This window comes from Chelonia mydas, chromosome 8 (genome assembly GCF_015237465.2).
Source record: "Chelonia mydas isolate rCheMyd1 chromosome 8, rCheMyd1.pri.v2, whole genome shotgun sequence".
Taxonomy (NCBI): Eukaryota; Metazoa; Chordata; order Testudines; family Cheloniidae; genus Chelonia; species Chelonia mydas.
In genome coordinates this window covers 33268637-33290987 of record NC_057854.1, presented here as the reverse complement: position 1 = coordinate 33290987, position 22351 = coordinate 33268637, and the positions used below count along the sequence as shown (strand labels likewise).

The window sequence follows — 22351 nt, the reverse complement described above, 5'->3', positions numbered from 1 at the left end:
CCTCAGCAATGGCACCAGCATGATTTCGTTGATCATTCCCCCCAAAGACCAGATTTCACGAGTGGCAAAAATGTTAGCGGATGAGTTTGGTACCGCGTCAAACATAAAGTCTCGAGTGAATCGCCTTTCAGTACTGGGAGCCATTACATCTGTACAGCAAAGACTCAAACTCTATAACAAAGGTAACACAGGGCCTGTGTGGGACTCCTGCTTGCTAAACATTTCCCCGAGGCAAACTGTCTTTACTACAATATTTGCTTGGGCTGTTACAGCAAGCTGGCCAAGGCAGACCATAAGTTGCTGTTCAGGGATGTTGTCTATTGCTGCTTTGCACTAGTAAATTTCTCCCCTGCCATCAAGATGTTTAAAGCAAGTCACCCGGGGGTGGGGGGGGAGCAGGGGCGGGACTCCTCCAATCCACTGCTTTGAAACCCTAGCACATTTTGTAAGCCTATGCAGTCTCCAGCATGTTGGTACAATGGCCAGCACAGTGGGGCCCAGTCCTCCCTGCGAGGACCTCTGAGCACTGTCATGAGTGGGCTCCTGGTTGCCTTTTTCTTTGGCTATCTTTGTGGGCCCAATTCTGAAACTTTAACAGTTTAAAATGGTGTGGATTCTTCAATGTTAAATCCATGCTTTCCTGCTTAACTTGGCCTTGGCTTGTCTTTTAGCCTCTCTGTGTATGAAATGTGACACGGATGTGCAAATCTGGGGAGGAAATAAAGCCTGCCATCAAGGTGTACACTGGAAAAGGGTCTAATTGTGCAGCTCTTATTCAAGCAAGTAGTCTGACTCCAGTAGGACTGTGCACACAAATAAGAGCTGCGGGATCAGGCCAGCTGTCGGAGAGCTGCCATGTAGGAATTGGTAGAGTTTTTATGGGGTGATGCTGTTTAACTCATTTCCACACAATAAATATTTGCCTTCTAGCTGGTGTAAGAGCTGGGTACATGTTCTTAACTTAGTCCCAGGGAAGTCTTTGTCATAATACATCAAGTTGCCAATAAATAACTCTCCTGTTGGCAAGCTCAGTCCTTTTAGCTAGCTTCTAGAAGTGCATTTGTGCATTGCTCCCCATGTAGCTATGATGAGAACACACAAATTTAGTCCTTCAGGTTTCTTGAAGGAACAAGTGAGGTGGGGGTGGGTAGTGGGCTGGGGGGTGGCAGCTCCTGTAGTAGTGTGTGGGGAAATTTGAAATTAAATCCATATGTCCTCAGATCATTGAAATCCTGGTGTTCATTGTAAGTGATACTGAATGTAATATTTGGTGATCTAAAATTATGGTACTTCGTGTCCTTTACAGTACCTCCAAATGGTCTGGTTGTTTACTGTGGAACAATTGTGACAGAAGAAGGAAAAGAAAAGAAAGTGAACATTGACTTTGAGCCTTTCAAACCAATCAATACATCATTGTATTTGTGCGACAACAAATTCCATACGGAGGTAGGAGAAATCCTGTACTGCTCACAGGTCTTGCCGTAGCCAAAGCATGGTGATGCATTTCAAACAGCTGTGCTAGACTTACTAAATAATTCATATCGTACTTGTATCCAGACTCCCCAGAGCAGTAGGTCTTAACAGGGGAAACCAGCCTCTCTGTGTAAATGCTGTGGGATGACTTATAATTGGCTTGTGTTCAGAAATGCATGATATTTGCTGATCAGGGTTTTCTCATGGAGAGATCCAAAGTTCTTATGTCCTTAAACTCTGCTGCAGCTAATCTTAATAACCGAAGTGGGTAATTTTGGCTGAGTTTGTATAATCCACAGGCTTTTCTTTGGAGTTGGTGGCGACTTGTCTTGCACCAGAGTACTGTGACTTCATTCAGAGCCATGCTTGAAGTGAGGCTTCGTAAAAAAACAGGCTTCGTAAAAAAAGAGCTAGGAAAGCTTGGCAGCAAGGTGTGTGTGAGAACTAGTGACATTAATGCTAATGTCACTAGTTCTCACACGCACCTTGCTGCTAAGCTTTCCTAGCTCTTCTTGCTGGAGGAAATGGAGCAGCATGTTGGGTGAGGATTACCATGCACTTGGGGCCGAGCCATTCAGGTTTATTAATTCAAACATTTGAACCAAAAGCATGGCTTTGTTTTCAGTTACTATAAAAGCAATGAATGACAGATTTTATTTATTTATTTATATATATATATATATATATATAAAAAGGTATTGATCAATTACCTTCTCCTGAGGCATAGGCGGGTCACAATGGATTCTCCTTCGAGGGTCCCTCTTATCCCCCAATGGTTCAGCATATTTATACTTTTCCACATTATCTGACCATCCAATCAACATTAAGCATTCTTACATAACCCATATGGTACACATGAGTAGGCTTCAGTTTACATCACTTGCTGTCCGTGCAATTTTCATGTCTCTCTCCCAATTGGTTTACTTACTCGGATCATACCATTCAATGCAGGGACTTTTTGTCTGTATCTTGTGTTTGTGTTTTGTTGTACTGATTAACTTCCTCTTTTCTATGGGCTTCAACACACATCACCTTTATCCTACATAGCAGCTGTAATCATGACTTACACAGCTTCATAAGGACAAATTTAGCAAGCAACGCTCATGTCAAGCAAAGACCAGGCTGAAGCCAGTTAGCTTAGCATAAGTATTACCCTGGCCTGCCTAAACTCATTACATTTCTAGCAAGCACCACTCTATCCTCTGACAGCAGAGGGTTAATTACTACTCTGGCAACTGCCCTACTGAGTTGCATCAGTGACTGAGGAGGCAGATTGCAGCCACCCTTGTGAAAACAATGTTGAGGTCCCTTCCACCTGGACCAGGAGGGAGCATGGCATGGCATGCTGGAACTTAAAGTCCTTCCTGGCTGTGTTTTCACTTTGCAAAGGCCTTAAAGCTCATGGTAGAGTTCTGGCTGCACTTTGCACTTGTGAATTGTACATGCATCTTTCTGAGGTATACTTACCTGGCATCTAAAATGAAAGCATGCGTCTGAAGTAGGAAGTCAGTATTTGGGGGCACATATGTGTCAGTGGCTGGAGTCTCACCACAGCTCTCCACTCAGTGTTCACGCTTGGGTTGTCGCATCGAATGGTGATAAGGTCCATTGCCAGCCTCACAGTGGATTATAAACTCTCTGGGGCGGAGACTGTCTTTTTGTTCTGTTTGTACAAAACATGAGATACCTACTCCAATCCCACCTCTCCTTTTGGGGATATCCTACTCCTGGGAGGACTCCCAAACACCTCTTTGGCCTGCCAGGAGTTCCCTGCCTAGGTGGTACACCAGCCTGCTGTCCAGGAGGGGCAGGGCTGCTAGAAGCTCCAACTCACACTCAGCTGGGGAAGAGACCATATGGAAGAAAGGAAGGGAAACCACAAAAAAGAATAAAAAGCAAACCCAAGGAAATGGGAAAGACCAGGAATACAAAGGCATGAGACATGGCAAATGCTCCAACATACTGTGTGGGAACCCTGAGGTTTGAGACAGGAACAGTAGTCTGCAATCTGTCACAGACATTGGGGCCTCCAGCAAAGTTAGAACCTTTGGCTTCAGTGGGCTAAACTCCTTCTGAAAAATGTAGCTGTAGCCCAGCAAATAACTTCTTTGCTGGCGTTGCACTGGTCAGCAAGAGAATGTCATTTACTTTGGAAAATCTGTAATAGCTAGAAAGTGATAATAGCACCTTGTTCCTTGGCCTGTCTGCTTTGCCCATCACCACCGGGTAGTGCTTAGTTCCAGTTTTCCTAGCTCTGCTTGTGGTGCAGAATCCGTATACCTATGAAAGAGCATGTTGTATTCTATTCTGTAGTGCCAATTGCCACTTACGACCGGATGCCACAATTGCTGGTCATTTTGACGGGTAAAATGGAAGGTGCAACGCTTGACTCCTGAGATCTGTGTGCAGCTGGGATACAGGAGGTGGCACCTTAGTTTTGGCAAACAGAAGTGGATGGAGGTCATGGAGCAGCAAGAGACACCCAGGCTGAAGGAATAGCCTGAACAAAAGCAGGAGGCCCTTCCATTAGGCTCTATAACTAGAACAATAGAATCCATGGCAGAGCAGTGATGAAGGGGAAATCAATGGTGACCATTTGATACTTAATTTAAAATAAGAGTGAATCAGGAACACACAGATTTTAGTCACTTACATCTTGGCAATCGTGAGATCTGCTAAGATTTCCTCAAGATACTTCAATTTCACACATGCAATAAAGTAACGTCCCAAAAGGGGTTTGAACTCTGAAATCTGTCTAAATAGTGGATTTATGATCACTTTTTGATACCTTGGCTGGAATGCTCTTCCTGGTTACACAATTTGCTTGGCTCTCTCCCAGTTAAATAGATTGCAATGTAATAGGCCACTACTACTACTACACCTCATAAATTAATAAAATATGTAGCTTGGCCCAGGTCCTCCATTAAACCTTTATTTTCCTGATATTTAGCTCAAATACTGGATTTTGGATAAAGGTGACTGATGCTTCTTGTTTCATCCATTCAGTCCAATAGTCTACTCTGGGAGACATGCAGACAGCTTAAGCCCTGTGATAGCAAGTTAACAGCATCATTTCTCCAGCATTCGACAAGCTGCTGAGAACTTGTCAATTTAAAATTTATTTCAGGTACCAGTTACAGATTCTGAAACTCCTGAATTAGGGTTGGGCAAGAAACAATCTAACTTCAAATGCTAATCTTTGCTCACTGGCTACTTTAAATATTCCTCCCTGCTTTCCATAAACTGGAAGTGGAAGCAGTTTTTGGAAGGAGGCAATTGATAAGACCTAGCCAGTGAGTAACCATTCTAAGGCTTGCTGGCTCAGAAGGGAACAGTCAACTCAGAACATGCTGGAGAATCAGACCCTGCTTAACCTTCTTCACTGCAGTAGGAAGGAGACATGAGATACCTGACCTTCCAATAGGTGGTGTGGCTGTGTCCCTCTTCCACCCATAGCAAATAAATCAATAGAACTGTTACAGACTAAAGGGTGATTAGTAATAAGGCTGAGCTTTTGTCACAGTTGTCATGGATTTCATAACTATTAACATTGTGAGTCTCTTGCTGGTAGACATGTGATAAAGTTGAAATTCCTTGATAGGGTCCGAGCTAAAGATTGGGCTGCATTGGTGACTAATAAAGTAAACCTAACAGCATTGCACTGATAGAGCCAGATCAGAAGACTATGTGAGACATAATCCCCCAGACAGGAGTATTAGGAAAACTAGTTTAGCTTCCTCTTCACACATCCAAACAGAATAGGACTTTAACTTGAAGAGCTAATTTGGATACACAGAGGTAGCCCTCCAGTTTTTTCTCCTGCTAAACCTGTCCCTTTAAGCAATGGACAGTTGGTCAATGGCACTGCAAATGGTGGGGACAACTTGTGTCTGACTCCAAGCACCGGCATCTTGCTCCAGCAGTGGTACCAGATATAAGAAAGTAACCAAGAATCAAGAGTTTTCTCGGGTATTTTTGTCAATTTCATCTTGGCTGCTTCATAAATATGCATGATAATCAAACCATTGTTTCGGTGATCTGTACTGTGCCTGGTGTTCTCATTTAATGAACTGCTGCTCTGCTTAGTAATCAGACCGAAGTGCTGATGTTGGCTGATAGTGGTTATTACTAACCATGTTGTGTTCACATTTCAGGCTCTGACAGCGCTACTGTCTGATGACAGCAAGTTTGGTTTTATCGTAATAGATGGTAGTGGCGCACTCTTCGGAACTCTTCAAGGAAACACAAGAGAAGTCCTGCACAAATTCACTGTGGATCTCCCAAAGAAGCATGGTAATCAGTAACAAAGATCTTAACTGCCTCGAGCAGAAAGGGAATGTGGAGGCAGGGAGAGGAATGTAAAGTACAATTAGTGATTCCAAGGCAGTGTGTAATTCCACACTCAGGAAGCAATATTTAGCTGTCTTAAACAATGAAATGTTAAGAGACAGGCACATTTGAAAGAATGGAACCAGTAGCGTCCAAATCCTGTAGTCATTTCCCTGCCATCTTCTGTCTCATAAACTGTTAGCAAATCAACATGACCCATATAAAAGGACACTTTCCAGTCAAATTTGACCCCAAACTTGGTGTTCACAAATGAATTTTCCAAAACAAAGACCAGTAGCTCTTAAATTGCAGTTGAAAGTGCCTTTGAATCTTGCCCTGAAAGTGTGTGTGCATTTCAGACACTGACGTATTGCATGAGAACCCCAGTGGAACTGACTTGGCCCCTTGCGCTGTCAAAGCAACAAGAAATGCCAAAAGGTTTAATGGTACTGAGTTCAGTAAACTAGACTTCTAAATGTTCAGTCTGATGTAAGCAAGGATATTTAACTTATCTTTTTGTCTCTAAATATTCGTGAATTAAGTACTTAACCAGCAGTTGTTTAGTCTTAGTTAACTGTCTTTCTGTTTCAACTGATTTTGCCCCCGCGGTATCCCCATTAAGGAAGTTTGCCCCAATGTAGCTAAACCCGTACAGACCCCTACTGCAGAGGCACTGTCATAGTATGTAGCAAGGCTTAAGTTAGTACAGCATAGTCTGGTGACGTACCAAAGTAAACTGCATTGGTGTAAGCCTCACATCTCCAGGAAGAGCTTGTGCACGGGGAACTATCAATTCAGTTACATTACTGCAAATGGCCTTAATGCGAGCAAATCTTTAGTCATTCTTCAGTGTTTCCTTGTGACATGCTTTCATGTGGGAGACATGTAGAAAGTCACCTGATGGGTGGGTCCTGCCTGTTCACTCTTTGCTGTTTTAATTGAGTTCCCTTATCTCTGCTTGTGATAGACTAATTTGCATCCTATCTTGGGTTCCGTTGCTCTACACCCAGTTGGGGCCACATGCCAACAGGTTCTGTGGCAGTAGACCTCAATGGCTACATCCCATCTGTTCTCTCTGAAAGGTAGAGGAGGTCAATCTGCCTTGCGTTTTGCTCGTTTGAGGATGGAAAAGCGACACAACTACGTGAGGAAGGTAGCAGAGACGGCTGTGCAGCTGTTCATTTCGGGTGATAAGGTGAACGTGGCTGGTCTCGTTTTAGCTGGATCAGCTGACTTCAAAACTGAACTAAGTCAATCTGACATGTTTGATCAGGTAAGTGAAAGTGGACTTGCTGTGCTAAATGAAACCTACAGCCTGCCTGCTTAAGGACTGTGACTAATGTCCTCATGGTGCTAGTGGCTCATGGCTGACACATGCTCTTCAGGAGAAACCCAGCTAAAGTACCTTAATGTAAGAATACAATTAAAATGTAAAATTGTTGTATTCTATAGGGGGGCCCCTTTCTAGAAAGGGAGCTATATCCCAGTGACCTGTAAGAAGCTAGGATTTCACTTACTAATGGAGCATACCTGATGGGATGCTTGTCTTTTCTGGCTAAAAGTGGAATTCATGTTTTCGTTATATTCCAAAGCGAAAAGCAGAGGCTTTAGTAGAATTCAACTCCTCTAAACTTGATCTGTTTGGCCCTGCACTCTGAAAGTTGTAGTTACACACTGAATGTTCAGAACTATTTTGTTTCACTTCCATGCAGAGGTTCAGAAGTCAGATTACCAGATTACGGGATTGGTCCTGCTTTGAGCAGGGGGTTGGACTAGATGACCTCCTGAGGTCCCTTCCAACCCTGATATTTTATGATTCTATACCAGTGTAGCTTTTGTCAGGCATTTTTATTCTGATGGGTTTCTGAAGTAGTTTTATGGCAGTGCTGCCCAATAGGTTGGCTAACACTGACTTTCTTTGTATGTAGAGGTTGCAGTCCAAAGTGTTGAAACTAGTTGATATCTCGTATGGTGGAGAAAATGGATTCAATCAAGCAATTGAGTTGTCCACTGAGGTCCTCTCCAATGTGAAATTCATTCAAGAGAAGAAACTAATAGGTATGAATAGGCCTACATAGCTAGCCTCTCATGAGTTGGATACCCATCCTGCTTTAGTACTCACCCCAGTGCTGCTGCTGGATTCAGTGCACTAGCTCAGTCCTCATGTGAAAGTTGGGCAGAAGGGATGTCACTGATGACCTCCATTCTCCAAGCACCACCTCAAACACTGCTTTCAGCTTGGAATAAATCCTCCACTCTCTTCTTTCTGCCTTGCCACAAAAGTGCCCTCTGAGCAGTCCTCTGAATGCATGTGGTGTGAAGTGAGACATCACGGCAGCTGGCCTGGTATCTGTCAGTCACATATGCTTCTGTTTGGGTCCACTGTGACACACTGAAGTGCTATCAGTTGCTGCTTTAGTCAAAGACCCCCAAGTTTGTCAACATATGGAGTACTGGAGAGGAGTGTGAGAGTTGTGGTTAGGGCACTGCACCTGGGTTCAATTCCTTGCCTGCTACTGACTGACTTTGGGAAAGTCACATCAACTCTCCCTCAGCTCCCCATCTGTAAAACAGTCCCTTCTGGCTGTAACACATCGTTCATAGCATCCGAAAAGGAGTCCCCACCTGTACAGACTAAACACCTCGTTGGATGTTACCTGCCTCGATAACAATATTAGACTGATGTGATCTTGTGAATAGCCTGCTAGGGAATGACTGGATCCTTAAATACCCATGGAAATACAGCTGGAGCTGATGATGGAGATTGCTCTCCCTTTCCTACCAGTTCGCCTCCATTGTGATCTTTCCATCCATTCTACCCTATTCTTTATCCTTTCATCAGGGCCTGCTTTAGTTTCTCAGGCCTCCTAGTACAGTCAGGGAAAATTCCTCCTCTGCTCTGATCTCTCCCATCTCCAAGAAAATGAGGATTAGACTTTTGCGTTTCTTTGAAATTGCAACAGAAATGATCCTCTCGTCACACACCAGTAGGAAAGCTTAGTAAGACCCACTCTGGGGGATTGTAACGCAGCTGCCTTATGCTGAAGGGGAATAAAGTTTAGTGCCTGCTTGTGGTTGGTGGCTCGGTGTCAGGTTAGCCTCTCCATCTCACTTCGCAGTGCTCCTGAGAGAGCTGCCTAGCTGGCACTGAGACTTCCAAGCTGAGGGTTCTGAGTGACATGTTGCCAGCTCCCTAGCTGGTGATGGATCATTCAGATTCTGCCTGGAATACTAATGAGTGGCCTGTATAGCCAGGCACAAAACCGTCTCACTTTACTGTAGCTTTTCTTCAAACGAGGCTTAGTAAAACTTCATGTGACATGATCTGTGTTCACGAGTGTTTCTCTGGTTTCTCTCGAATGCAGGCCGATACTTCGATGAAATCAGTCAGGACACGGGGAAGTACTGCTTTGGTGTTGAAGATACACTGAAAGCTTTGGAAATGGGAGCGGTAGAGATACTGATAGTTTATGAAAATCTGGATATAATGAGATACGTTCTCCACTGCCAAGGCACGGAAGGTATGTCATACTTCAGAGCTGGACTAGGAGCCTGGAGGGGATTAGCTGTTCAGTGTTCCTTGGGAGAACTCTGCTGTTAGGCAGGAGCCTGTGCTTTAAAACCTCCCTTTAAGGAGTTTTTCATAGAAATCCTATAGACAGTCACTAGCTTGTCACTTCCCTACTTGCATGATGATGTGGGAGGAGAAACAAGCAGAGACTGGGTAGGGTGGCATAGCAATGGTGGGAGGGGGGCTTGGCTAAGCAGGATATAGCTTTGTGAAATAGTGTTAAACCCTGCGTTATGATTGTAATTACACTTCCATAATACAGTGGCAGATTGACTTGACCCTGCAGCATCTAGCCACCAGCCCATTTCCCTCTCTCCTCTTCCTCCTCCCCCCCCCACACCACCCACATTCCTCCATCTTCCTTTTGGCCAGATCCAAAATTCTCTTCCTGCCCCAGCAAGGGCATTACATGTCCAAAGACCTTTTCTGACTTGGCACCTCATGTGCTCAGAGCCTCCATGTGCAGTCTTGCACTGTGCGTTCCCAAACACAAAGGAAGGGATTCAGAGACCTTTAAGACCCCTGTGTTGCACTGGCTTCTGCAGGGTTTCTAGCCTGCTGCGAGTTGCATCAAATCTCTAACACTGTTTTTCTCTCTCAGAGGAGAAGATTCTATATTTGACACCAGAACAGGAGAAAGATAAATCCCACTTCACAGATAAAGAGGTATTTCAATTCCTGGTCTTGTAGTACACTCAGAAAGGATGATTATGCTGTACAGGTGCAGGGCTTTGATTGACTCTAACTTTGCTTAATGCTCCACACTTAGCTAATGCTCGAATGTTTCGCACCAAATTAGGCTTTCTGGCTCCTTACAAAGTCTTGATTTGATGGGCTGTGCTGCAGTCTTTCCTATTCCTTTGAATGTTACTCCAGATTCTCACCTTGTTGGCTTTTTCCTAATTGATTTCCTTGCTGTTCAGTCTTCATTCTCTGGTCAAATGAGCTTGAAAGATGAAGTAAAAGGGACTAGGTGAGCACAGCTGAATCTAGCTCTTATGCTTGAGCACATATTCTTTTCGGTCCATTCCTCACCGCCCCGCACTTTGTGCAGCAGTTTACACCAGCGTGAAACATCGCCATTCTGATTGGGTGGCATTAGCACTCGTCTAAATGACTGCACAAGGTGCAGGGCAATGGAGAATGGCCCCCTAGATATGCTAGGGTTGGTGGACAACTATCCACCATAGTGTGTGCATTTGGGGGTGATTCCCCATCCTTAACTAGAGGACCTTAAGTGCTTTTCCATACAACTTTCCCCTTTCCTTGACTTGTCGTGGAAATCAGGCAGGACCCTGTTCCCTTGGGAAAGACAGCCCTGAAAAGAGACTGAGCTGCTGCAGTTTGACCACATGGCTAGTGTAGCCACTTCCGTCTTGTTTTGTTCTGCTGTTATGGGCCGTTTAGAGGGCCTGCCGAGGGCCCTAATGGTGGTGGCGGCACAAGGCTCTCGGCTGTCGTGAGAGTGGTCAGTGGTGGATACACCTTTAAACCACTGATCCCTCTGCCTTAGTGTTCATCTAGGACACACTCTGTTCAGGGCCCTCAAAATGAAGAGCATTCATGGGATGATTGTAGGGTGTCTGGTTAAAATGGCCACATTCATCCCACTGCCTTAGATTCCCTCCCCTGCACTCACTCCCAAGTGTGGAAACTAACTGTAGACAAGACCTTCCAAAACTTCCTCTTTCTGAGCTCTCACTAGCAGGCCCAGCACCAGAGTCTCTCTCCAGGCCTGTGCCACGGGCATGCCTGGATGCCCATCAGCTACATGCTTAAACAATGGTGTGCCTACAGAGCCAGGACTCTGACAGCACCAGCAGTCCGTGTGTTTGTGAGACCAAAGAGTGCTTGTGAAGTTAATGTGGACTGGGACGGAAGTGACCCCTCAGTAGATGCCGTGATAATTGAAGTCAAAGAAACGCGCTTAAGCCGTGCTTGCTTTAGTGGCCCAGCTACGGCACTGTAGCTCTGCTACTGTAGCACCCATGATGCAGACGCTTCCGAGAGCGATGGGGTTTTCGGTCGTTGTAGGAACTCCACCTCCTTGAGCGATGGTAGCTAGGCTGATGGAAGCATTCGTCTGTCGACATAGCTAGGTCTGTGTCACAGGCTAGATCTGCATAGCTGTGGTACTGAAGTGTGTGGATTTTTCACCCCTGAGTGCCATAGCTGTTGACCTAACTTTTGAGTGTAGACCAGGCCTTACTTTTTTTTTTCTTTGTCTTTAGACTGGCCAGGAACACGAACTGATAGAAAGTATGCCCCTGCTGGAATGGTTTGCTAACAACTACAAGAAATTTGGAGCAACGTTGGAAATTGTTACAGACAAGTCACAGGAAGGATCCCAGTTTGTGAAAGGATTTGGAGGAATTGGAGGTAAATTGCAAGAGGAAAAACTAGGCTAAGCCGAAAACATTGGCCCTATGTGACCTGCTGTTAATCTGGTTCTGAAGCCAGAATAGGAGAGGCCACATTCCCATAGTGTCATGTTTCTCTCTGCTCAGTGAGTCAGTGACTGTCTTTATTTATCTATGTAGTAAGGGCCCCATTCAGTAAAACAACTTTGTGTACGCTACATCATATAGCAGGGGATCTCAAACTGTGGCCCAGGAACAACTGGTGTTCCACAAAGTGCATTATGGTTCTCAGTGGAGAGGTGGCTGGTCGCATGATGCTGGCTCCCCTTGTATCAGCTGAAAAATGACATTACTGCCCTATCACTCTAGTGCCCATAGTCCTAGAAGGATGAACTTCCTGATTATTGTTCACTTAAGCAAGCATTGCTAAGGATCAGGGCCTTCAGAGCGCTTGGGGGAGGGAACTACTCTGTCAAATAGAACTCTGCTCATGACCCCCAGTGTCAGACATTTTACCTAGGTCCTCCTTGGGGGGAGATGAATTCAGAGCTGATGGGTGACTCTCAGGTGGCAGGCCTAATCTAAACGATTTCATACTGCAATAACTGTCAGGTGATTTCTTTTATAGCTAGTTACACCTTTACACCCCACCTTGTGGACCCATTTATGCCAGTACAAAGGTTTTTTATACCCAGTATGGCTTCTTCCCCTTTCTGTATGGGAGTAAACTATCCCAATTTAACTGCATCCATGCCAAGGAGGTACTGCTTTAGCTATACCGGTGCAACTTGTCTGGGTGTACCCTGTCTTTTAGCTGCAGAATGGATTGTGGGGTCACATCCACACTAGGCTCCCTGCCCTGTACAGTCTGCCTCAGCCATATTCTAGGTGTTGGGGGGGGGGGAGAAGATCAGTCTCAGAAACTGCCAGCAATGGTGCTAAGTGGAGCAGGGTTTGACAGTTGTCTGTCCAGCTTGGGACTACCAAGTCACTTCACATTGGGCTAGTCAGTACTCGTGGTAATGTCTTTCAGTTATGGGGTCTCCAGTGGACCTTACAAGGAAGGTCCCTCTGCTCTAGCTGCTTCTCTGAGCCAAGAGTTCTGTTCCTGGAAGTCTAGTGACTTAGAAGCATATGAAATATTTGGAAGAAATAAGTGTGACGGGTTGGATCACAGAAAACCCCTTGGGTACTGCCAACTGATGTGCTGAGACTACCTCTGAGCCCGTTTTCCCTAGCAGCTTGGGACTTCAGTACCCTGCCTGGTTTGAGCCAGACATGCTAGCCTGCTGCAAACACAGACCCAGGTCTGAACAACACCCCCAAAAGCTGCAGGCTTAACTGAAAACAGCTTAAGAAGTGTTCCTGTCTCCAACACTCAGATGCCTAGCTCCCAATGCGGTCCAAACCCCAAATAAATCCGTTTTACTCTGTGTAAAGCTTATACAGGATAAACTCATAAATTGTTTGCCCTCTATAACACTGATAGAGATATGCACAGCTGTTTGCCCCCCCCCCCAGGTATTAATACATACTCTGGGTTAATAAGTAAAAAGTGATTTTATTAAATACAAAAAGTAGGATTTAAGTGGTTCCAAGTAATAGCAGACAGAATAAAATAAAACACGCAAGTCCAAGCCTAATACAGTAAGAAAACTGAATACAGATAAAACTTCACCCTCAGAGATGTTTCAATAAGCTGCTATCACAGACTGGATGCCTTCCTAGTCTGGGCACAGTTCTTTCCCCTGGTACAGCCCTTGTTCCAGCTCAGATGGTAGTTAGGGGATTTCTCATGACTGCAGCCCCCTTTGTTCTGTTCCACCCCCTTTATATATCTGTCGCCAGCACACAGCTATGTTTACTTGTAAGTCTTCCTGTATACCTATCTACAGTCAGTTGTCCTAGTTGATGGGAGCCATCAAGATTCCAAACCACCATTAATGGCCCACACTTCGCATAACTACAATAGGCCCTCAGTTATATTTCATATTTCTAGTTTCAGATACAAGTGATACATTTATACAGATAGGATGACCACACTCGTAGATTATAAGCTTTGTAGTGATACCTTACAATAGACCTTTTGCATGAAGTATATTCTAGTTACATTATATTCACACTTATTAGCATATTTTATTAAAATCATATAGAGTGCAACGTCACAATAAGAAGAATTTAAAATTTCTATAGCAGGGGTAGGCAGTTATTTTTTGTCATGGTCCAGACCTAGAGAAACGTTTTTCACACTGCAGTAATCAGTAAATAGATTTCATGGTCCATTGGCGGTCCGGATTTGGCCTGTGGTCCACCTATTGACTACCCTTGTTCTATAGCATCTTAATTCCACACAGACCAAATACTAGACTCTGTTTTTAAAAAAAAAAAAAAAATTGTGGTCTCCATCCTCTATGGTGCAAGTCAGTTTTGAGGAGATCCAGAAATTGCTGACTAGCACATATGTTAAATGGATCACAGTGTATTGTAAGATATATTTTGTACTGAGTCCTTTCTGGTACACTGAACTAGGAAGAAGCTAAAAGGTGTCTTGTTTTTACTAGGTATCTTGCGGTACCGAGTGGATTTCCAGGGAATGGAATACCAAGGAGGAGATGATGAATTTTTTGACCTTGATGACTACTAGGTAGTCGACCTGGGTCCGGCAAAACGTGCCTCACCCCTCCAGCATCCAACCCAAGGAGCAAATGGTGGAAAACACAACAGATCCCTGCCTTAGAATTGGAACATTTCCAGAACTTGATCCATAAGCATTGGATTTAAAAAAACAAAACCCTACACTTTGATTTGTCATAGTGTCAGTACAGCAGCAAACTACTAAGTTCCTATATGCCACTTTGGACTAATTTAAAAGAATCCCAGTTTTTACTCTTACTCGATGGTGAAATTGGTTGCTCTTGTATTTTATGAAAATGATTTTTTTAACCGTCATGATACATTAACTGCTGTAAACCTTCTTCCTTCAAAAATTAATAGAAGTAAGATCATACTGGTTTGTTTCTTTTATTTTGATTGGAGAAAATCAATTGCTGCATTTTGCAGTGACATGACCCATTTACATGGCATTCTCAGCTTAGACTGCAGAAGAAGAAATGTAGTGAGTTATTGGAGACACTCTTTCTCTGTTTAATATTGGAAGAATAAGAGAAAAGGCACTCAGTGACAAGGTGTGGCTGGAACATGCAGATAGCTTGGGGGGCTGCTTTGACGAGCCAAACTCTTACCTTAATCCGTTTTGCAAAAGCGCTACTTGTACAAATTAGGAAGCACACTTCATTGATTGCAATGGAAATGCTGCCAGAGTCTTAGCAGGCTTAATTTGGGAATTGAGTGGTGTGGCCTTCACTCTTTTCAGTCTTGACAGAAATAAACACATGATGTAAGGGAAGTAAGGTGGAACCCCTTTGGGTCTCTCTTTTTTTTTTTTTGGTAAGATTTTCCTATTTTTGCTTTAGGACTGCATAAAATTTCCTTGATTATGTGAATTTGATTGTTGGTGAACCCATAAATAGAAGCAGGTATTTTACAGGAGCAACTAACAAGATGTGACTGTGATTAAACCCTTGGCACTGGTGGGTTTGGAAAACTTGATGCTACTGTTGAACACTAAGGTACCCCATTGGGAAATCCCAGCTCCCCAGCACCAAGGACTTCATAATGGATCAGCAGGTGGTCATGTACATCTGAGACTGAAGTCTAGTCTAGCCTTAGAAGTGGGTTCAAACTTCTGATTATACCCAGACTCTCAAGCAATGTCTTTGTAATACCTGTTAATAGAATACATTTTGAAATTGTAGAAATGGTTACATTTACCTAGAGCCAAAGGTTAAAATCAGCATTGGCACAAGACCTTTCTGTTCTCTTGGGATAGCAGTTTTCTGATGGGTACTCTGACATTTTAGTGCCTAACTGCTGTCCTTCACTGATTCTTCCTCAGTCACTTTTAGCATGTTGGTTGGAAGCCACTTTTTGTTCCCAAGTGGCATACTTGCATATCGTTCCAATAATCCTGTTTCACTTGAATGGAGGGGAGTGTTTGTCTTAAAACATAGCTTCTGACTGTCACACTGTACTCCTAGAGGTCCAAAATGACTGTCAATGTGAGCAATATAACTTGTACCGCTGTTTTATAACCCAGCAAACAGGTAGTGTTTGCCATTGTCTACAATGGATGTTCCCATCAAAGCTGGGGTCTATGAAAGTTTTGCAGTTGGGTCTGCTATAGATTTGCACAAAACCCAAGCGCCAGTGAGTTTGCGGTCTTTGAAGCAGTATGTTTGGATTTTGCCATTGTAAATGGGTCTAATGTGACATGACAAGACCAGAAAAATTGGATGTAAATTTACATTTTTGAATATACTGCTTGTTGTTTCACATGATACATTTAGGGTATGCAGCTCCTTTTTGTAGTTTTTATTTTTACTATTTAAGTTTGGAAATGATGCCAAATTTTTGTATTTCTTTAATCAATGTGTTCTCTTTGGTGATATATATTGCATTATATATTGATGTGTATCAATATATACTGATATGTATTACACTTACACATACAAACACATTAAAAGGTGGGTGAGAAATCCTAGCCTTCGCATACTATATAGCCTCTGCAGAGAGATCCCAAGCAGTGATATCTTGGTGTTGTGATGTACAGAAATGGAGAAGAGTATTAAACCATATTTAAGAATATAGCATGGACTCTTGATTTTCTTTTACTACAGTAATTACTCTTACAGGGGGTGATGTTGCTTTACTGGCCTCATGAACTCTCAGCAGAGGCCACCTAGTCAAACAACATTATTGAATTCTCAAACCTAGATAGAGCATCTTGTTTCCATTTAGCACAAAAGCTTCCCCGACTGGCAGCCCAGAGCGCACTGGTCTTTGTTTGGCTTCCCTAATTTTGAGCTGAAATGTAGAATATTAAAAGCATGAGAGGAAAAAACAAATCAAATGCAAGCACTCTGGAACACTGATAAATGCAGTTCTTAAAGGTTAGCTGCTTGTTTGTGAACTGAGCGTGGTAAGTGATGGGCAGCGCCTGGGACGACTGCAGAATGGTTGGTGGTCATCTTGTTGAAAGAGATGCAGAAATCACATTCCTACTAGTCTTGTATCAAAGCAAAACTATCAATGCTTTCTAACAACCTTGTCCTCTCTCACCCCTGTGTTAGTCTGAGTAAGGTAAATTCGGTTCAGGATAGTGCCCAGTACTTGTGGGCCATCCTGTTCCCATGGTCAGTGGTGTTCACTTTCTGTCCCAAATCGTTACATTAAATGGGGCCTCCCCAGTAGGTGATCACATTTTCAGTAGAGGGGGCAATGATTGTAAAATAGCATAAGTACTCTTGGTTGAAAGGTGCTTTCATTTAAGCTTCCCTGTTTATGATGATATGCACCAGGAGTTTGTGTTGTACTCTGAGTTAAACTCTTGGATAACTGCAATTGAAACTTGTTAGCATTGGCCAGCTTTGTTTTGATATTAGTGCTATTGTCATGGGTTAGTTTATCGTACTGAAATGTGCTTTCCGTATGGAAGATGAGCTGGCAGGCTGGGGTTCATTAGCCATGGCTGCTGTCCTGTGTGACTGATCTCATCACCTGTTACAGATCTCTGGGTGAGGTGAGGCTTGTTTTCCTAGCACAGCAAGGGTTTAAGGAACAGATACCAAGTAATTGACATGGTAGCTTGGAATAGTGAAAAATGGGATCATTTTTTAATAGAAGATAAAGGGGAGAATGCATCACTGCTGTGGAACTTGTCTGATGGTGGAAGAAGACTGTGCGAATTTTTATTCCTTCAAGGAAGGGAAAGCAGCATGAGCTGAAACAGCACAAACAGCCTTCATTGTCAGGCATGGGATTGCAGCAGCCAGTTGGGTCTTCCCCAGCTGTTTGTTTGACACACCTCCTGGCCAGGTGCAGGATTTGGGCATTTCAACTAAGCAGCTGGCTGTACTGGTGCTGAAATGATTCAGTAATGAGTGAGTATCTAATGTTTCTTAAGTGCATTGTAGTGGTAGCCTGAAACTTCTGGGGGACTTACATTGGAAATAAGAGATCACGTTGTAATCCTTAGTGATTCCTTGTCATAAAAATACAAGCTACGTCTCCTCTAAGGGAGCTAGGGCTGGCGTCTGAACTCCAGCTTGGCAGTAACTTTTTCTTTACCACTAACAGCCATCAAATCTGGTTGGTAGACCAGCCTCTTGTGGCAGACTAATGGTGACTTCAGACTACTGGCGCCATGGTTCCTTTATATCAACACTCCAAACTATGCATCGCTGATCCAGCTAATCTCACTCATCCAGCTTTGCTGTTCTGCAGTGGGCTTTTCCTCTGCTCTGTAATCTCAGGCAGAGTCAGATTTGTGAGCTGCCAGTAAGGGCTTGGCTCCTGCTTCTGGAGAACTCTCCAGTTGGATCCTCCTCCTGGGGGCAGCAGGTAATTTCCAATCCCCTGATCCCAACTCTAGAACAGCAGAGAGCCTATTAAACTACCAGCTTGGCTCCAAAATGGCTTCCTTCTCTTCCTGCAAAGAAAAATAACCACCTGACTTGCTGGGCTGCCTTGTTCCTCATGTCAGCCAGACAAGCCCACCACGAGGCACCTCTTTGCACTTATGGCCTGCTGTGCTCCCAGCAGCCTTGCCAGGCAAGGAGACTTGCAACTTTTCTTCTTCTACCAGCTTATTTTAGCTCCTGCTCATTCTTCCCACCACTCTTTGCTGGGAGCAATTTCCTGGCATTTTCCACCTGCTCCTGGCAACTCCGTAAGACGACGAACACTATCCCTGCTTCACCCTCGGCTACCCAGCAGAGCAAAAACAAGCAGGGGAAGATGCGGCTGAGATCTCAAGCGCAGGCATGTGTCAGTGCTGGATCAGCAGGAGGACTTGGTGGCCCAGTCAACACCAACTGCTCATTGGATCCTAGCTCTGTTAGGCCACCAGCCCTCTCCTGTATCAAACATACAAATGAGGTTCCCATAAACCATAGAACTCAAACCTGTGCCTCAAGTAGTGTTGTGTCTCGCCCTCTGGTCATGCGGCTGCTGGTTGCCAATGCATCTCTGGCTGGGGATACGTGCTGTTCCTTATTGGTCCTCTCCCCATCAGCAGAGGTGACTGCAATAGCCCATGGTCACCTCTTACAGGCAACAGTATGCCTAGAGCTTTCACCTAATCCCTTCCAGCTGCCTTCCCGCCACAAACATGCAGGGGTCACATGTGGCCTACTCAAGCCAGGCTGCCTCATGCTTCCTTGTGTGAGCTATAAAGATGGACTCCTACTTCACACATTCACCCACTCTTAAAGTAGTATCAAAATCCAATTTTGCCTGCATCCCATGTTCCACTAGAGAACTTGGTGCTTGGGCCTGATGGTGGTGTCCTTAAATCAACCCCTTATCTTCCAGCTCAGGGATGATTTAAAAGTCCTTGTCCTTGTCTTTTTCAGGTATGTGGGTCTAGGGAGACTCTGGCAACAGCATGGATATTTGAATAGAAACAAATAAGACAGGCTGTTCCACAAGGACACCTGACTATGCTAGTCTTGATCTACGAACTCTGAGTAACAATTGACTTCATAGCACAGAGTGGAAGAATCAAGATGAGATCAGCACAAATCCGTCAGATCCTAGAAAATGTAGTGGATGGTCAAAAATGCAGCTCTATGGAGCTGGGCAAAGGTCACTTCTATACACACATCTAGCAGCCCTCCAGCAGAATAACAATCGGAAGGTACATGCGCCTTGATACAAACTCTCCAGAAGCAATTAATGAGCCAGCAGAATCAGGCTGCTGTAAGGGATTGGGATGGACTCCTATTCAAGTGAGTGTACTACCGTGCTGCCATAAGGCCATGACTCCTGTGACCCACAGGGATTCTCTCTACCAAAGGCAGGTCCAGAGCAGATTTGCTGGTCTCCCCTATGCTGGGGGTAATTGCTGCAGCCATCCGTGTCAGTCTTGCTGTAGCTCCAATGCAGCTTTGTTCTACAATCCTTCTGAATCTGTTAGGTGGCAGCATTGTTTAGCTTGGGGGTTCTCAACCTTTTTCTTTCTGAGGTGCCCCCCCCCCCCCCCCAAATATGCTATTAAAACCCTCCACAGCCCACCTGGGCCTCAACTATTTTTCTGCATATCCAGTAGATTAAAAGCCAGGGCTGGTGTTGGGGGGTAACCAGCAGGGCAAAGTTGCTCAGGCTTTGGCTTCAGCGCCGTGCGGCTTGGGCTCTGGCTTTCTGCCCTGAGCCCCAGAGCGTCAAACACTGGCCCTGCTGTCTGGTTTATTTTGGCAGATGCCCTGAAACCTGCTCACAGCGCTCCTCTCCTCCCCCGCCCCCATCCCCCCGGCAGCCCTGGACACCTGGTTGAGAACGGCTGGTTTAACTCACGAGCCAAGTAATATCCAAAAGTTGCGTGTCCTCAGACTTGTGATCGCTGGCATTTAATCTGCAGAGCTGGCAATGCTTTGGAAAGGGACGCAGACTCGAGTCTGATGGAACGCAGGTGAGTGTGTACACTTCCAGACAAAGCTGTGTAGAATCCTAAAGCTTAAGGTCACAAGAGACCATTAGACCCAGTGTAGCCTCCTGTATATCTCAGGTCACTAAAATTCACCCAGTGACCCCTGTACTGAGCCTAACCTGTTTCTGACTAAAGCATAACTTGTGTGTTTGGCTGAAGCACGTCTTTCAGAAAGGCATCCAGGCTTGATTTGAAGCCATCAGGAGATGGAGAATCCACCACTTTCTTTGTCCAGGATGACTAGCAGAGCAATTTACCTCTTGACATGTTGAGAACTTCTTGTAGAGCATCCTGAAAGAGCATTTTAATCCACTGTGAAGGTGGTAGAATCAGGCTGGGATCCAAAATCCTGTTCCTATCATCTTTTTGCATGGATACCTGTTGAGATGCAGAGATTTGAAAAAGTAACTTAATAGTTTGGCTCAGATCTTCCATCTGACCTTTAAAATAACCCAGGTAGTCTTCTGAGCGCATGTTGCTTATTTGCTTCTGCTAGGGCTGCCTCAATATGCAGAGAACTACTTTTGTGCCTAGGAATGCATCCTGATAATTCAGTAGCTAAAATTTGTGAAGGGCTTTAACTCATGCCCATCAGAGTACCTCTAATGTGGCATGTGCCTTCTCATCAACCATCAGGCACTGGTTCCTTTGCAGAACTGGTTAGTTAAGGTGAGTTCCTCACACTCTCCGGTTGTTTTAGATAAGGTAAACTGGCCATCTGCAGCACTTGTACACTGTCTCCTTTCCCTGGATGTGTTTGCATTTGTTTAATTGGGCATCAGATGAGAGATGTTCAGGCTTTTTTTCCACCTTAGTCTACTTTCAAACTACCTGAACCAGTCAGGAAAGAGGTCCATGAATTGGACTGGTTAGCTAGTCTGCTTACCATTGTTTAAAAATGTCCCACATTCCAACTTGTCCATCTGCACTGTCATTAACCGCCTTACGTCCCTTCTGCTAAATCGATGTCTTCTTCTGATATGTTGCAACCTGGAAGTCTGAGAACATTTTCGCATTTGTATGTGAATTGCTTTGGAGGGCTTCTGTGGGAGGTGCTGGAATGGCATTAAACTGTATCCCAAATGTGAGAAAGAAGAGGGGTTGGACCTGTGAAGAAAAGAGGAGCCAGCTCCTGAGGGGATTACTGGAGAAGCTTCCATTAAGGGCTGGGTTGGAAGGAAGCACATGATACCTTGAGGTACTGGGGTAGTGTTAGGAGCAGAAGGGCTAAAAATGGATGTGGGGCTGTTTCTTGGGGTGTTTGGGATGGTGGTGGGGGAAGTGTTATGTATATGTGGGAATTGTTGCATCTCTGTAGGTGAGGTGTTGAAATGTTGGCAGCACAACCCTATATGGTATTTAGGTGGTGTCAGTTACTGGGTAAGTGCACCCCTGTCCCCCTGGTCTCGGGCTGGTCTCAGCCTCAGGCTGGCATCTCAATTTTCCAGGAGGGGGTCTCTGTAGGTCTAAGCTGCCTCTAGCCAGCTCACACCCCGCCACCCCTGCAGGCTTCCTAGAAGTCTGGCTGTCATTCATTCCCTTAACAAACCATTTCTCTCTCCCCCTTCTCAAGGGCAGAATCAAAAGTTGTTTTGAGTCAAGTCCTAGCCTGGCAAAGCAAAGTTTGCTTCTTCCTTGGATATAAGGGCCTCAAAAGAAATAGGGGTACCAGCCACTAAGAAAAACTAAGTGTTTATCTGAAGGTTGCTTACCTAGATCCACCGTGCTACTTCCCCGTTGGCTTTCCCCACAGCCCCTTACTAAGGAAGATCAATGAAGTCATACAGGCATGTCTTAAATCAGATATATACTCACTTCACCTCCCTGCCCAGGTCACATACCATGTTCATAAAACCAGTACACCTTCCTATGCTTAAATTATTACATAGCCTCGTCACCACTGGCCCAGGACAATTCCCTTCCAAGAGGAGGATACATGTCGTGACTGGCTGCATAGACTTTGCAGCTGTTACTGGATCTGCATATCAGGGCTGCAGTGTACTTGTTCTGAGCTTTGCCTGTGGGAAGCAAAAGTTCAATAAAGACGCAACCTCTCTGATTCAGCAGCTGTGC

General features: G+C 44.6%; 1 protein-coding gene across 1 annotated transcript in view; it reads left to right on the top strand.

Annotated features, from left to right (window-relative positions):
* Positions 1–16437, top strand: part of ETF1 (eukaryotic translation termination factor 1) — a 38077-nt gene extending 21640 nt beyond the window's left edge. Inside the window, exons 3-11 of the mRNA XM_037906782.2 lie at positions 7–182; positions 1307–1446; positions 5628–5766; positions 6885–7075; positions 7731–7860; positions 9168–9323; positions 9975–10039; positions 11605–11752; positions 14295–16437. Coding sequence (XP_037762710.2) covers positions 7–182; positions 1307–1446; positions 5628–5766; positions 6885–7075; positions 7731–7860; positions 9168–9323; positions 9975–10039; positions 11605–11752; positions 14295–14377 — 1228 coding nt within the window. The 3' untranslated portion in view covers positions 14378–16437. The remainder of the gene's footprint in view (positions 1–6; positions 183–1306; positions 1447–5627; positions 5767–6884; positions 7076–7730; positions 7861–9167; positions 9324–9974; positions 10040–11604; positions 11753–14294) is intronic.
* Positions 16438–22351: the final 5914 nt, after the last annotated feature.